Source organism: Petaurus breviceps, unplaced genomic scaffold, assembly GCF_028583685.1.
Source record: "Petaurus breviceps papuanus isolate PSGF00001 unplaced genomic scaffold, PetGlider_PUasm1.0 99, whole genome shotgun sequence".
Classification (NCBI taxonomy): domain Eukaryota; kingdom Metazoa; phylum Chordata; class Mammalia; order Diprotodontia; family Petauridae; genus Petaurus; species Petaurus breviceps.
In genome coordinates this window covers 6,959,720-6,976,455 of record NW_027187465.1, presented here as the reverse complement: position 1 = coordinate 6,976,455, position 16,736 = coordinate 6,959,720, and the positions used below count along the sequence as shown (strand labels likewise).

General features: G+C 40.6%; 1 protein-coding gene across 1 annotated transcript in view; it reads left to right on the top strand.

Annotated features, from left to right (window-relative positions):
- The window catches only part of SEZ6L (seizure related 6 homolog like), a 248,393-nt gene that overhangs the window by 168,513 nt on the left and 63,144 nt on the right, over positions 1 to 16,736 (top strand). Inside the window, exons 8-9 of the mRNA XM_069081915.1 lie at positions 223 to 417; positions 5,699 to 5,837. Of these exons, the coding sequence (XP_068938016.1) occupies positions 223 to 417; positions 5,699 to 5,837 (334 nt within the window). The remainder of the gene's footprint in view (positions 1 to 222; positions 418 to 5,698; positions 5,838 to 16,736) is intronic.

Here is a 16,736-nt window from a genome sequence, read left to right as displayed (position 1 = left end):
ACCTTTATCTGCCTCAGTTTCCAAATCTGTAAAATGAGGGCTTGAAATTTGTTAACCTCTAAGGTAACTTCAAACTGTAAACCTATGATATATGATTTTATGAAATCCTAGGAACTAGGATCAGGAAGGACCACTTCTCTTGATGGGCAACCATCAACACCATGATCTGATTTTTCGATCTGCCTTCTACCCATCTCCCTATGTCTCCTTCTCTCCTTCCAGCTTTTGAGAAGGGCCATTGCTATGAGCCCTACATCCAGAATGGTAACTTCACAACCTCAGACCCAACCTACAACATTGGAACAACAGTGGAGTTCACCTGTGACCCTGGTCACTCTCTGGAGCAGGGACCTGCCATTATTGAGTGCATCAATGTCCGGGATCCTTACTGGAATGATACAGAACCTTTGTGCAGAGGTGAGGTGACCCTCCCAGCTCTCAGACCACACCACCTCCTTCTCCCACTGGTGCCCCCAGACTCTCCCCTCAGACCCTCCCAGAGTCCCTTACAAAAAAACAATGAAGGGCAGGATGGGAGAAGAAGAGGGACCAATCCAAAGCTATATAACAAGCTAATGACAGCAAAGAGTCTAGAAGTCACTTGAGTTCAATTTAATGAACAATTAAGGGTCTTCTTGTGCCAGGCACTGATCCAGGTGTTGGGGTTATGAACACAAAAACAAAATAGTCTCTGTCCTCAAGTAGATGACTTTCTTCCAGGAGTGAGATGCATCAAGCATATATACAGATAAGTAAATGCTATATAATTTAGGGAAAGAGAAATCACTAACAATGTGATAGATCTCAGAGATCTTCCTGAAAGACATGGCACCTGAACTGAGACTTCAAGGAAGCTAAAAATTCTGAAAGGTGGAGATGATGAAAGAATGCATTCCAGGCATGGAGGATGATCTGTGCAGTTTCCCAGAGGAGGGAGATGGGATATTAAATTCTAGAAAGCAGTTTAGTTTTGCTGAAACATAATGTCTGTGAAAGAGAGTGGTGTGAAATAAGGCTGGAAAGGTAGGTTGGAGCTTACCTTGTGATGGCCTTAAATTCCAGAACTGGAACTTTTTTATTCTCCAGGTAATAGGGAACCATTGAAGGTTTTTAAACAGTGGTCTGTAGGACCCCGGAAAAATTAAGAAAAATTAATTTGGCAGTTGTGTGGAAGATGGATTGAAGAATGGAGAAACTAAAAGTAGGGAGAGTAAACAGGAAACCTTTGCAATAATCTCAACCAGAAGAGATGGAAACTAAAGGTTGGTAGTAGCTACATGAGTAGAAAGAAAGGGTTGATTGAAAAAGCTGTTGTGAGGAAGAATTCACTAGTTTTAACAACTGAATGGATGAGGGAATGAAAGAACGAAGGGAAGGGAACAAATCAAGAATGACTATGAGGCTGCAAACTTGGGTGAATGGGAGGATGGTGTTACCCTTCACACAAAAAAAAGGAATTTTGTAAGATGGGCAGATTTAGAAAGAAGAACTCTATTTTGGACATGATAAATCTGAGATTCTGTTAAAAAATTCAGGTGGTCATTTAGTCAATAAACATTCATTAAGCCCTATGCTAAGTGCTAAGGATACAAAAAGAGACCAAAAATAGAGTAACTGCCCTCAAGAAGCTTGCAGTCTAATGGGAAAGAAAACAACAAAACAAACGTGCAAGATAAACAGGGAATAATTAAATGGGGAAAGGCACTAGAAATTAAGAGGGGTTGGAGAAGTCTTCCTGTAGAAGGTAGGATTTTAGCTGGGATTTGAAGGAAGCCAAGGAAACCCACAAGCAGAGAAGAGAAGGGAGAGCATTCCAGGCATGAGGCACAGCCAGAGAAAAGACCCAGAGCTGAGAGCAGCATCTTGTTCATAGAATAGCCAGGAGGCCAACAGCACTAGATCAAAGAGTACATGTGAAAAGTAAGGTTTAAGAAGACTGGAAAGATGGGGGTGGGGGTTACCTCATGAAGAACTTTGAATAACAAACAGAAGATTTTGTATTTGATCCTGGAAGAGCCTCTGGAGTAGAGGAGTGACATTGTCAGACCTGCAACATGGAGATGACCAAAAGAGATTGGGGACCAGAGCTGCATATATGGATTTGGAAATTGTTAGCATAGAGGTTATGGATGAATCCACAGGAAGAGAGAGGCAAACACAGAGGGGAAAGAGAAGGAATAGAAGGACAGAGAGAAAGAGGAGGAGGAAAAGGAGGAGAAAAGGAGAAGTGTATTGATTTACATTTTTTCTCAATGACTTGGACAAAAGTATCATACATGACATACTCATTAAATTTGTAGGTGCTACAAATCTGACACATTAGATGACTGAGTCAGGACCCATCCTGACCATCTATCCAACAGGATAGAGCATCAAGCTCATTCTAATAAGATGGGTATAATCCAATATGAATGGGGATAAATGTAAATTTTTGCACTGGGGTGGAAAAAATCAATTTCAGTACAAAGTGGGGGAGAGACAAGGATGGAGAGCAGTTTTTCTGAGAAAGGTCTGATGATCTTACTGGGCCACAAGCTCAATATGAGTCAGCAATGAGAGGTTGTAGTAAAAAAAAAAAACTAATGTGATCATAGGCTACATTAAGAGGAGCATAACTTCTAGGTATAAGAGGGTGGCAATCCCACTACATTCCACCATAATCAGGCCAGATATGTAACACAATGTCCAGTTCCAGGCACCTGGGTTTTTGAAGGGTATTAATAAACTAAAGAGTATTCATAGGCAGGCAACAAGGACATTAAAGGGTCTTGAGTTCATAAAATATGAGGATAAGTTAAAGGAACTGGGAATGTTTAGCTAGGGCAAGAGAATGATCAAAACAGGCATGAATAGGTGCCCTGGGGAGGAAGGATTAGAATTGTTCTGTTTGACAGGGCAATCGGTCATATTTTAAAACAGGAAAATTTAAATTTGATGTCAGGAAAATCTTCCTAACATTTACAGCTGTTCCAAAGTGAAGTAGACTGCCTCAAGAAATAGCAGGCTCCCCTTCCTAGGAGGTCGGCATGGAGAGGCTGGGCAGCCACTTGTCTGAGATGTTCCAGAGATTTTCTTTGGACACAGGTTGAATCACATGGTCCTTCCCAACCCTCAGATTCTGTGACTCTGAAGCAAATCTCATTGCATCTAGTCCTAGTATCTCTATATCCAACAGATCATGTTTTTCTCCTGAGCTAATCACTATCCTGATTTAACTTGGCTTCTCTCATCTTGCTGCTACCCTCCACTGGGCCTACAGGGGTCAGAAATCTGCCTATGCTCATACTGAACTGCCTAAAATAATTTTTAAATGGGGGCAACTAGGTGGCACAGTGAATAGAGCACCAGCTCTAGAGTCAGGAGGAACTCAGTTCAAATCCAACCTCAGACATTTAACACTTGCTAGCTGTGTGACCTTGGGCAAGTCGCTTAACTCCAATGGCCCTGCCTTCCCTCCTCAAAAAAAAGTTCAAATAAAAAGGGCCATCTTTCCTTTTTGGAAGAATGGCATCTACCAGGGTCTCTGGATCTGAAGAAATGTCTTCTGAGTCCTTTTCTGCTGTGTAAAAAAATAGAACAGCAGAGGATCCTGAAAGATATCATATGGCAAGAAGGAAGGGGGAACAGGAAAGGAAGAGAAAGGAGAAGAAAAATAAGTGAAAGACTGAGGAAAGAAAGAAAGAAAGGAGGAGAGATTGATGGAAAAAGATAAAAATTAGTAAAGAAGGGAGGAAGAGAGAGGACTGAAGGAAAAAATGAAAACTGAGGAAAGAATAAAGGAAGAGAGAGGAAAGAAGTAAAGGAGGGAGAGATCAAGAGAACAAAGGAAGAAGCAAAAGAAGAAAGAAGGGAGAAAGAAAGAGAAGGATTCAGGGAGGAAAAGAGGGAGTCAGGACTTTAAGGAAGAATGGAGAAATGGAAATAAGAGAGAGGGGGGAAGGAAGGAAGTTGATTCCTAGACCTTGATTCATTCTGTCATGATCCCTCTACATAACATAATAGCCTCATAAAATGCCAAAATGTCCAAAGGGTCTCAGAAATGATCTAGTCCAACCCTTTCATTTTGTGAAGGAAGAAAGCATGGTCCAGTTGGGGAAGAGACCTACCAATGCTCACACAATGACTTATCTCATTCCCCCTTTATGCTTTTCTATAGCACTTTCATAGCCTTTATTTCACTTGGGCCAACCAATGTGCCCTGGAAGGTAGGTAAGGCAGTTATCATTGCCACCTCACCCATTGCAATCATATTAACTGGAGAAACCAAGACTCAGAAAGTCAGGTGGTTTTTTCCCTACAGTCACCCAGTAAATCAGTAGTAGAAGTGGGTCCAGCACTTGTGGTCCTTTCTCTCTTTACACTTGAGTATGTAGAATCTGTGACATGACAATATGACTACTTAAAGCAATAATAATACCTACCCTTTAAATTCCCATAGCCCCTTTAATGCTTTCCAAAGCTTTCCCATACTCCCTGCCATTCAATCCTTACCACAGCACCAGTGAGGCTGAGGCTATTAACGTACTGTAATAGGCTTCTTAATACCAAAGGCTTAGTTTACAGAGCACACATCTTTAAGGCAATCAAAGGCATTCCTGGCTCTCTGTTCTCATTGTTCTCTGTGTTTAAAGTTGGCATGTCAGCCCCGTGCCAGGATAACTCAAACACAGAATAATGAAACAGGTTTCTCCTCTTGGCAGCCATCCTCACCCGATTCAGTTTGGCGTGAAATCACAGCCATTGCTGCCCGTGAAAGATTGATCCCCATATTAAATGTGCGAGTTTAACAGAGCGGAATTTATAGGTACTCTGGCCTGGACCTCAGGCAGAACATTCACTAGGTAAACACAAAGTTAACTCCGAAATCTGGCCAGCCCCCACTTGGAGTAAGCATTGTGTGCAGTTCCAGAATTAAATTGTATAGAGGAGTGGGAGAGAGGAAGACCTGAGTCCAGACAAGGTGACCAGGATGTCATGGTGACCAGAGACAATGCTAGCATCTGTTGGCAGAAATGGAAGTTGCATAATCATCGATTTTGAGTTGGGAGGGATAAGAAAGGTCATCTCATCTAATCCCTTCTTCTGCAGATAAGAAAACTGAGTCCCAGAGAGGTTAGTGACTTTCAGTGACTTTCCCAAGGTCACACAGGGAAGAGAAGGAAACATAGTACAGTGGGAAGATAAAGACCCCGAGGTCTTAACTTCCCTGGGCCTCAATTTCCTCATCCAAACAATGAAGAGCAGATCAAGTAACCTCAAAGGGCCCTTCCAAGACTTTCATTTATGAAGGGATGTGCTAAAAAAAAGAATTGAGACTTATTCTGCTTGGTCCCACAGGCCAAAAAAGAAAGGATCAATGGGCAGAAATTAGAGTCAAAGGAGTGGAATATAAGGAACAATTTCATGGCAGTTAGAACATTCCCAATTTAGTATGAGCTACCCTGGGAGGTAGTGAGTCCCTTGTCACTGAAAATATTCAAGCAGAGTCTGGGTGCCCATTTGCCCAGGATGCCATAAAGAGGGCTTCTTGTTAAGGTAGGGTCTGGAATGGGAGGCTTCTGAAGTTTCTTCCAACTCTGAGGGTAGATTGAAGATTCTCTGAAATGCTGAGACAAACCACAACAGCCAACCCATTTTCACAGGCTCTAATGAGAGGCTTTCCTGATCAATGTGTCCATCTAACTGTCTCCTCTTACAGCCATGTGTGGTGGGGAGCTGTCCGCGGTAGCTGGAGTAGTGCTGTCCCCAAACTGGCCTGAGCCCTATGCTGAGGGAGAGGACTGTGTCTGGAAGATTCATGTGGGAGAAGAAAAGAGGATTTTCCTGGATATTCAATTGTAAGTATTTTCCTGCTGTTTGGGAAACTGGCAATCAGCTCCTTCTTGGATGGTCTGTTTCAACTGATAGTATCCACAGGCCATTGAGTAAGTCCATCTCAGACCTGAGGTATCATCTGAAGGAACCTTCTCAGGACAGCAGCACAGCTGCAGGGCCCAGGAGACTGATGGCTGCTCTGCTTCTAGTGGAGATAAATGTCAATGGCCAAAGATGGAAGGCAAAGATAATAGAATGCTCAAGATTCAGATAGGCAACAAGGCACATAAGAAAAAGAGCTATATTTGGAGTTAGTGTATGTGTGTTCAAAGCCCTCCTCTGTTATTTGCTACCTGTGTACTACCTAGACAAGCTGTTTAACCTCTATGTACCTCAGTTTCCCCATCTATAAAATAAGAACATTCGGGGGCGGCTAGGTGGTGCAGTGGATAAAGCACTGGGCGTGGAACCAGGAAGATTCATCTTCATGAGTTCAAATCTAGCCAGACACTTACTAATTGTGTGACCTTGGGCAAGTCAGTTTGCCTTAGTTTCCTCATCTGTAAAATGAGATGGAGAAGGAAATGACAAATCACTCCAGTATCTTTGTCAAGAAAACCCCAAATAAAATATGGTCACAAAGAGTCAAACACAACTGAAATGATTGAACAAGAAGAAGAAAATGAGAACATTAGACTAGATGTCATTTAATATCCCTTCTGATCCTAATTCTATGATCTATATATCTGAAAACATCTAGTCATGTTCTAATGTTTGGTTTTGTGTAGAATAAATATCTAGACATCTGATGCATAGATTTTTTTTAATTTGAGAGGCTGCATGACTCATGGAAAGAACATTGGATTTGGATTCAGGGCACTTGGGTTTAAATTCTTCCCACTACTCACTACCTATCCATGTAAGAATCTTGGGCAAATAAGTTCACCACTCTCCATCTATAAAATAAAAGGGCTGGATTAGATGAATTCTGTGATAATTTCCTACAGTAGATCTGTGGTTTTGATAATTAATTGCATTTTATACACTTTACTGTATGTATTTTGGCTTCATATAAACATATCTGAAGTCACTCCCCAAAGATTATGCAATACTCAACAAGACAGCATCCTACAAAAGAGATAATTCTTTTTCAAGTAACAAAAAAGTTTTATCTCAAAACATATCATCCAGAGGATTAAGGGTCCTAAGATGTCCCATTCTCAGATGTGGACTACAAATATCTGGAAATCAGTGTCTGGTGTCCATGAGCCCTGGAGCATTTCTCTGATGGTAGTCATCAGAGAAAGAGGGATTCAAGGACTGATGCAGAGGGTCTGATGGGGGATGGGGAAAGCAGCTGATTGATAATTTTCAGGTCTAGGCTTTGGTTCGTTCCCTACTATTTCCTAGTAGTGTTACTAAGTAAGAAAGGAAGTGCACTTTTATCCAATTTCCCTTTTCTAATGCATACTGCATCTCCTTATCATAAAAAATGACATAAAAGATACCCAGATAAACAAATATGTATACACATATACATACATACACATACTCACACACATACATATACGTCTATATGAAGTGTATCTAAAATAATTTTAGAAAAGGAGAGTCCTGATACCCAGGGAGCATCAGGAAAAGACTTGTGTTGAAAGCACCACTTGAGCTGAGATTTAAAGAGCTCGGTTTTCCTAGAAGTAGAAGGGAGGAGGGAGAGCATTCCCAGTTTGTGCAAAGGGATGGCCCAGCGGGAGGGCTCCTCCTGTGGGAGAGAATGTGCTATGGTGAAAAGGGGATTGGATATTGAGTCAGAGGCCCTAACCTTGAATCCCCCACTTGTTCCCTATGTGGCCTTATCCAGGTCACCTGCATCTCAGTTTTGTCGTGTGTAACATGATATTATTGAAATTGACATGACTTCCAAGGTAGAAGTCCTTACATATATTTGTTGGTCTTTTGGAGAGGGAAGGCAGGCTAATTGGGGTTAAGTGACTTGCCCAAGGTCACACAGCTAGTAAGTGTCAAGTGTCTGAGGTCAAGTTTGAACTCTGGTCCTCCTGACTCCAGGGTCAGTGCTCTATTCACTGCATCACCTTAGCTGGCCCCTACATTTTTTTGCATAATGTACTCTATGGGAAATCTGATGACTCTTGATATCCCTCTCAGAATAATGGTTTTGAATAAGTGAATGAAGTGCTAAAATTCAGTATTTCACTTCCTCTTGTATATTGGCTTCCCCCATTACACTGTAAACTCCTTAAGGGGAGGGACTATCTTTCTTTTTGTTAATTGTGTCCCCAGCACTTAGCACAAGTAAATATTTATTGGATTGGAAATTTTTGTTCGAAGTGAGTGAAAAAAAGATGATGAAGGGTGGTAATTTTAAGGTAAGTAGGTGGCACAGTGGAGAGAGCACTGGATTTGGAAGCAGGAAGTTAGTTCAAATTCTGTCTCAGATACTTAGTAGCTATATAACCCTGAGACAAGTCAGTTGACCTCTCTCAGTCTCAGTTAATTCATCTGTAAAATGGGAGATAATAAATAGTGCCTCCATCTCACAGTTGTAAGAGTCAATAGTATTGTATATGCATGCTGATATTGGAATGTTCCCATTCAAGTTCATGGGTCAAATTTGCATTCCCATTACAGTCCCCTGAAATCTACCCCTGAACCCCCTGTTATAAGGGCTCTGTCACATCTAAATTTGTTATCTTATGTCACATACAGGGAGCAGACAGCAAGTCAGTTTGGTTGAACCATAAAGGAGAGAGAAACAAAGACATAGAAAGAGATAGAGTGCAATAAACCCAGAAAAAGTAGGCAAGCACTAGTGTAAGAAGGACTTTGAGGGTCAAATGAGGAGTCTGTGTTTGATCCTGGAGGCAATACGAGATATTATTATATATAATATATGATATAATGAGATATAATATATGGAGACTAGTATCTCCTAGAGTTTATTGAGCTGCGGACTAACATGATCAGACATTTCCTTTCTCCTTTTCTGTTATATAAGTACTACCAGTGTCTCTTAAACCTACCATTTCCTGCTTTTATGTCCTGTTTTTCTCTCTTGAAAGCTCCTAGAGCAGCAGGTCTTACCTCTGTCTTTTTCTCTGTCCGTCTCTGTCTTTCTGCCCCATCTCTGTTTCTGTCTCTCTTTCCTTGTCTCTGTGTCTCTGTCTCTTTCTCTCACACACCACACACACACACACACACACACACACACACACACGCACACACACACACACACACACACCCCTAGCCAGCCCTGTGCAGTACACACAGAAAGTACTCCATAAAATGCCTGTTAACTGACTGACAGATACAACAAGCAGCAGTCACCTGGGAACTGGAAGAGGCCAGCTTTTCAGAACCTTTGAATTGGCCTTTGTTTTGTTGGGAGCTACTGCTGAAAAGAAGGGAGCAACTCCTGAAAAGCTTTCCCACAACCCTTCCAAAAAGCCCTGCAAAGCCTCAGAGAGCAGGGACATGGCAAGCTTGAATGAGCTCTGGTTAGTTTCTGAGGCGGCAACCCCAGAGCCAATGAGCCCATTCAGTTTTACGTCAAAGAACTTGGCCCTCCAACCTGGCTCCCCGGAGAAAGCTGGTCCTGGAAAATGCTTGGCCCTTCCTCATGCTGGCAGAAGAGAAGAGAAGCACCCCACACTGGGGCGGCCCCTTAAAACCCTGCTAGTTAGAGGGAGTGCCAATCTTCTGGGGCCCTGGAGCCAGGTTCATCTAACTGTCTTCCTCTGGATGCCTGCTAACCCCCAACTCCCCAGCCTCTGACTTGCTCCCCTAAGGCAAAAGGGATATTGTAGCCCACCCAAAGCCAACTCCATATATTTCTCTGGAATACTTGACATAACTGCATTCCCCAACTGCCCTCCCAGCTTATCTTGTGGAGGACGGATAATAGATTCACTCAGCGTGGCCCCAGAGGGCAAAACCAGGAAAGGGAAAAAAAATTGCAAAAAGGCCAATTTAGGCTCTGCGGTCAAGAAACTCCCCAGAAAATGGAACTGTCCAAAAGCTGGATGGGCTGCCTTCACTAGAAGGCCTCAAGCTGAGGGGGATAAGCACTGGGCAGGATTCATATTCTGGTAAGATCAGATTCCATGGCCTCTGGGGTCCATCCAAGTAGCTCAGAGGGCAATTTCTTAGATACAGGCCCAGATCAGAAAAGACCTAGGGGTCAGAACAGACTGGGGAAAAAAGACAGCTGCATGGGATGAAAAAAAGGGACAGACTGCCTCCTCAGTCAGAGCCCTTTCCCTTAGGTCACCCCCCTCCCTGACCTGTATATACATGCTGAAGGTAGGAGAGGTGGCCATTCCACAAGGAGGGTTATGAAAGACAGACCAGGGTTGGGGAACCCATAGACTTGAGGGCACATGTGGCCTTCTAGGTGCTTGGGTGCGGCCTTTTGACTGAGTCTAAGTTTTATAGAACAAATCCTTGTATTAAGAGGACTTGTTCTGTGAAGTTTGGATTCAGTCAAAGGGCCACACTTGAGAACCTAGAGGGCCACATATGACCTTGAGGTCTCAGATTCTCCACCTCTGACTCAGACACTACACTCAAATTTGCACTATGGGTAATTTCAGTGATCCATTTGTCTCGTTCACTCATTTTCATGACCTCATTTGGGGTTTTCTTGGCAAAGATGCTGGAGTGGTTTGCCATTTTTTCTCCAGCTTATTTTACAGATAGGGAAACTGAGGCAAAGAGAGTTAAATAACTTGCCCAGAGTCACATAGCTAGGAAGTGTCTGAAGTTGGATCTCAGGAAGATGAGCCTTCTTGACTGCTGCAACACCTATATGCCCTTGATAAATGGGGGCAATTGCTAAAAAGCTTAATTTTGTTTAATTGAATTAATTCTGTTTAATTGAATTGAGTAAAGGGAATCTTAGAAGACTTACTGGGGGAGATTGGCTTTGAACTTGGTTTCTTTGTGACACAAAGTTAAAGGAAATTGTAGTTGATGTGGCTTAACAATTGATAGTCATCCAACAAACATTTATCAAGTGTCTACTGAGTGAATCCCTGTGATAGTTAATGGGAAAGGTTAGGTGCTGATATTCTGTTAGATAGATCACAACACAGTATATGGAGTCAGGAAGCTGATTTTCTAATCCTGGCCCTGTCACTAACTTTACCTCATTGTTTTCCAACATCTGCCTATGTTACCATCCATGAAATGGGGATAATAAGACCTATAGTCAGCAGTATGGTGTAATGGAGTGGGAAAGTCTGGGACTCAGCATCAGAAAGATGTCAGAAATCCCAGTTCAGTCATTCACTTACTGTAAAATCCTGGATTACACTTCTATTTGTTTCCATTTTCTCATTTATGAAAGAAAGTAGTTGGATATAATGACCCTTAAGGTCCCTTCCTTATGTAAATCCATGATCCAATAATTGATGAGATTTCAACGTGATTTTTATAAAATTATTTGGTAGACTAATCACTTTATAATATGGTATAGTAGTAGTAGTAGTAGTGGTGGTGGTGGTGGTGGTGGTGGTGGTAGTGGTGGTGGTGGTAGTGGTGGTGGTAGTGAGTAGTAGTAGATATGGTCCTTGCATCCCTCCACCTCCTATAAATCCTTCACTTTAGGTAGGGAAATAAGTTCTGCCTTTGCATCATCATTACTTATGGAACACAGTGCCAGGCATGTAGGCACTTAATAACTGCTTATTGACTGACTATTTACCATAAATGAAGCTTACTGAAGTTCACAAAATGAAAATATCACTGCAGGTGAGTGGAGTTAACCACTGAAGACTTCTGGAGGAGGAGAATTTTTATCTATAGCAGAGAGGTAGGATGGAGGTGGGGGCCAGGTCTTACCAAGTATACAGGCAAACAAACCGCAGACTACATGATCTCAGACTAAACTGAGACATTGGGTACAGGGCTTGGGAGACTTGAGAGAGCATGGGACCATAGATTTTTATTTGTTACATTATAAGTTCCAATTGTCTCCCTCCTTCCCTCCCCACCCCACACTAGAGAAGGCCACTATTTGACACAGATATATAAATATATAGATACACATGCATATGTATGTATGCATGTACATATGCATGTAAATAAAATAATACTTTGATTTATGTATACTTCAATTTATCAGTTCTTTCTCTGAAAGTGGATAGCATCTTCCTTCATAGGTCATTTGTAATTGGTTTAAATATTTTTAATTCTAAGTATAGCTTAGTCACACAATTATTCTTCAAATAATTGTTTCATACAAGTCTTTCCATATTTTTCTGAAATCAACCTGCTCACTCTTTCTTATAGTTCAATAGTATTCCATCACAATCATATACCACAATTTTATATTCATTCCCTAACTGATGGACAACCCCTCAATTTCTAGTTCTTTGCCACCACAAAGAGAGAAGCTATAAATATTTTAGAACATAGAGATTCTTTTTCTTTTTCCTGATCACCTTGGGAAACAGACCTAATAGTGATATTGTTGGGCCAACAGGTATACACAGTTTTATAACTCTTTGGGCATAATTCCAGATTGCTCTCTAAAATGGTTGGATCAGTTCACAGTGTATTTGTGTTCCAATTTTTCCACATTCCTTCCAGCATTTGTCATTTCTCTTTCTATCATTGTAGCCAATCTGATATGTGTGAGATGATGTCTCAAAGTTGTTTGAATGTGCATTTCTCTAAGCAATGATGATTTAGAGCATTTTTTCATATGTCTTTATGTAGCTTTGATTTCTTTATCCAAAAAATGCCTGTTCATGTCCTTTGATCATTTATCAATTGGGGAATGACTCAGTCTTATAAATTTGACAAAGTTCTCTGTTTTATATATGAGACTTTTATCTGAGAAACTATCTATAAAAATATCTCCCAGTTTTCTGCTTTCCTTCTAATCTTGGTTAAATTGGTTTGATTTATGCCACACCTTTTAACTTAATGTAATCAAAATTGTCCATTTTATATCTCACAATGCTTTCTGTATCTTGTTTGTTCATATGTTCTTCTCCTATCCATAAGTCTGATAAATAATATGTTCCATGTTCTTCTAATTTACTTATGACATCTCCCTTTATATCTAGATCATGTAGCCATTTTGACCTTGGTAAATGGTGTAAGATATTGGTCTACACCTAGCCAGACTGCTTTCCAGTTTTCCCAATAATTTATACCAAATATTGAGTTCTTAACCCCAAAACTTAAAACTTTACATTTTTCAAACACAATGTTACTGTAATTGTTTACTACTGTATATGGAATGTCTAATCTGTTCCACTGATTCACCTTTCTATTTCTTAGCCTGTACCAGATAGTTTTGATAATTGCTGCCTCTCCAATATAGTTTAAGATTTGTTACTGCTAAGCCTCCTTCCTTTACAGTTTTTCTTTGGTATTCTTGACCTTTTATTCTTCCAAATCAATCTTATTATTATTTTTCTAGCTCAAAAAAATGTTTTTGGTGATTTAATTGGGATGGCATTGAATAAGTAGATCAGTTTAGGTAGTATTGTCATTTTTACTGTATTGGCTCTGCCCATGCATGAACAATTAATGTCTCCCCAATTATTTAAACCTGACTTTATTTGCATAAAGTGTTTTTATAATTATGTTCATGTAATTTCTAGGTTTGTCTTGACAAGCAGAATTCCAGGTAATTTATGCCATCTACAGTTATTTTAAATGGGATATCTTTTACTATCTCTTCTTGAAGGGTTTTGTTGGTGATATATGGAAATACTGATGATTTATGTGAATTTATTTCATATCCTGCCACTTTGCTAAAATTATTAATTGTTTCTACTAGCTTTTTAGTTGAATCTTTAGGATTTTGCAAGTCTATCATCATGTCATCTGCAAAAATACAGTTTTTTTCTTCATTGCCTCTTCTAATTCCTGTGATTTCTTTTTCTTCTCTTATTGGTATTGTCAGCATTTCTAATATTATATTGAATAATATTGATGATAATGGCATTCTTGTTTCACTCCTGATCTTACTGGGAAGGCTTCTAGCTTATCCCCATTACAAATAATGCTTGCTGATGGCTTAAGGTAGATGCTTCTTATCATTTTAAGGAAAAATCAATTTATACCTATGCTTTCAAGTGTTTTTAATAGGAATGAGTGCTGTATTTTGTCGAAAGGATTTTTCTGCATCTATTGATAAAATCATATTGTTTTGTTCCTTTTATTGATATAATCATTTGTGTTAATAGTTTTCCTTATTTTAAACTATCCCTGCATTCCTGGTATAAATCGCACTTGGTCACAATGTATAATCTTTGCAATATATTGGGACCATCAATTTCAAGCTACAAGGGACCTTGGAGGTTTTCTAGACTGAGCCACTCATTTTACAGATAAGAACACTGAAGCCATAAGAAATGATATGATTTCCCTCAAGGTCACCCAGGTAGCAACTGACAGAATCAGAATTTGAACACCGTTCTTCTGAGTCCAACACCGGGACTATTTCCACTGAATTATTCTAGACTGGTCACCTCATTTTCCAGAAGGGGAAATGGAATCCCAGAGAAGAAAAGTGAGTTGGCCAAGATCATACCGATAGTAAAAATCATAAGATTGCAGATCAGATCAAGAAGAAAGATTTGAACCCAAGACTTCTGATTTCAAATCCAGTGCTCTTTCACTGTAAACTTGCTACTTGGACCTCTTCATTATGCAGAAAAGGAAAATGATCCTCAGAGATGGAGAATGATTTTCCCAATGTCACACAGGTGGGAAATAGCAGAGTCAGGATCAGAACCCAGATCTTTTGATGATAACTCCCACCCACTTTAAATGACACCAAAATTCCAGCAGTGGAATACTTATTTGCCACATAGACAATATGTGGGATGCCCCATCCCCATACCTTTCTGATTCTTGGTCTTTCTGACCTTGTCACACCTTCCAGCCCAGGGAAAGGGGGGTTGGAGTTTGCACGCCTTGTTTTTCAGTAAGACTTTCAAAGCAAGATGTGTCTCTGTGGCAGAGCCCAGGCTCTGTAAGGAAACTCTAAAGCTGGAATTCTGCTTTTCTCCCTCTGGGGGTCAAAGACCCAATTAACCTTCAGCATGATACTGGCTTACCCAATTTTCCTTGAAGAGCTGAGAATATACTAGAATCACCAGTATGGTTGTATCTTATGTTCAAAGCCCACCTCCTTCCCTGAGCCTGGCTTCAGGAAAACCCCACTTGTGATCACTCTCTATGGGAAGTGCCACCTCCGAAAGAGCCTTAAACCTGGGGTAAGAAGCCCTGGCCTTTAATCCTGGTTCAATCTCTTAAGTTGCTGTGAGATGACATGGAGTGAGTCCATTTGCTTCTCTGGGCTTTATTTTTCTCCTCTGCAAAGTGAAGTTTAAGGAGGGGAGACAGCAGATTACAAAGTCCTAGATCTCTGCCTCACTGACTTCTATGATTCTACAGTAACTTCCTGACCTAATATCCTGTGTTCTGTGTTTTCTTCCCTCTTTGAGCTCTAACAATCTATGTTCTATGCTCTAAGTCCCCTCTCAGCTCTAACATTCTACATTCTAAAACCCACTAAAATTCTGATGTTCTGTGTCCTAAGGCTGTTCTAGGTCTGACATTCTAAGATTCTGCCATACTTTAACAAAGGTGTCAGAATATAAACACCCAACTGTTAGAAGAATCAGATTAAAATGTCATTAGAAATATTTAGCAAAATAAGTGAAAATACATTGCAACATAGATAGTGTTAATTTGTGGTTTTCTAAGTCAATATGCTGCCAGCAGGGATCCATTTCTATTTTAATTTGAAATCACTGCTTTACAATGTTAATATTTAGTGTTATATATTCTAAGGCTCTTTCCAGTTCTGATATTCCCTGCTTTAAGGTCCCTCCCAGCTCTGACATCCCCTAGTCTAAGGCCTCTCTCAGCTTTGATCTTCCCTGTTCTAAGGCCCTTCCAAGCTCTGACATTCCCTGTTCTGAGACCTCTCCCAGCTCTGACATTTTATGATTTTTCCATTTCCCATAAATACTCACAGCTCTGGCAGGTTTATATCCAGATTAGAACAAGTTCATAATCTGGAGAAGCATTTCTCCATTCAGTCATAGTTTGCCATCAGGGGATGGTGGGACCTGGCCACAATTACAACTAAAACTTTATATCCTTCCAATTCTCTTGGATGCAGATGAAACCCTCTACAAGGCAGTGCAGAGAAGGCTGTTTCCTTACAAAAAATAATAAAATACCTATAGCTGACAAAATGAGGGAGACAAAAAAGGACCAAGCCCCAAACCTGCCAGCTTTGGGCAGTAACCAGAGGTTAAGGATCAGAAGTAACCTGTCAGGCTCATGTAGAGGTTAAAAGTTGGCCAAGTGCTTTCCCTCCCACAGCTCTGATGAGGGAGGTGTTCATTTCAACACTCCAACAAATCCATAAGTCCATCCAACTGGATGAATGTTCACTCTAGTGGTGTAGATTGCAACTGATTCATGACTGCCCGTGCAGGTTCCATGTCCTCCTGCAAACTTCTCCCCAGTGATCTGTCCAACATTCTGGCGACCTTTATTAGCTTCCTTTTGACATGGCAAGGCTAGCAGTCCATCTCTAACTCTTATCACATGATGGAGCCATCTTTTTTTTATTTTCCCAATGATACATTTTCTTTATACTATGTCTTCTGTGTATTTTCTAGTTTGTACCTTTGTGATGGCTGCCCTTGTCCACCGTGCATCACTTTCCATTGTCTAGTGATCCTCAACCTCAGTTTTTCAAAGACTGAGGCATTTTCTGAATCCCAAAACCATATGATATCACCCAAAGAAAACTATTGTTTAAAAGATGGACCTTTGTTTAAGGAAAAATCTTGAGGTCATTTGATTCATTGAACAATTTCCCAAAGGCCATGCAACCCACACTCCTCTTCTTAATAAATTCT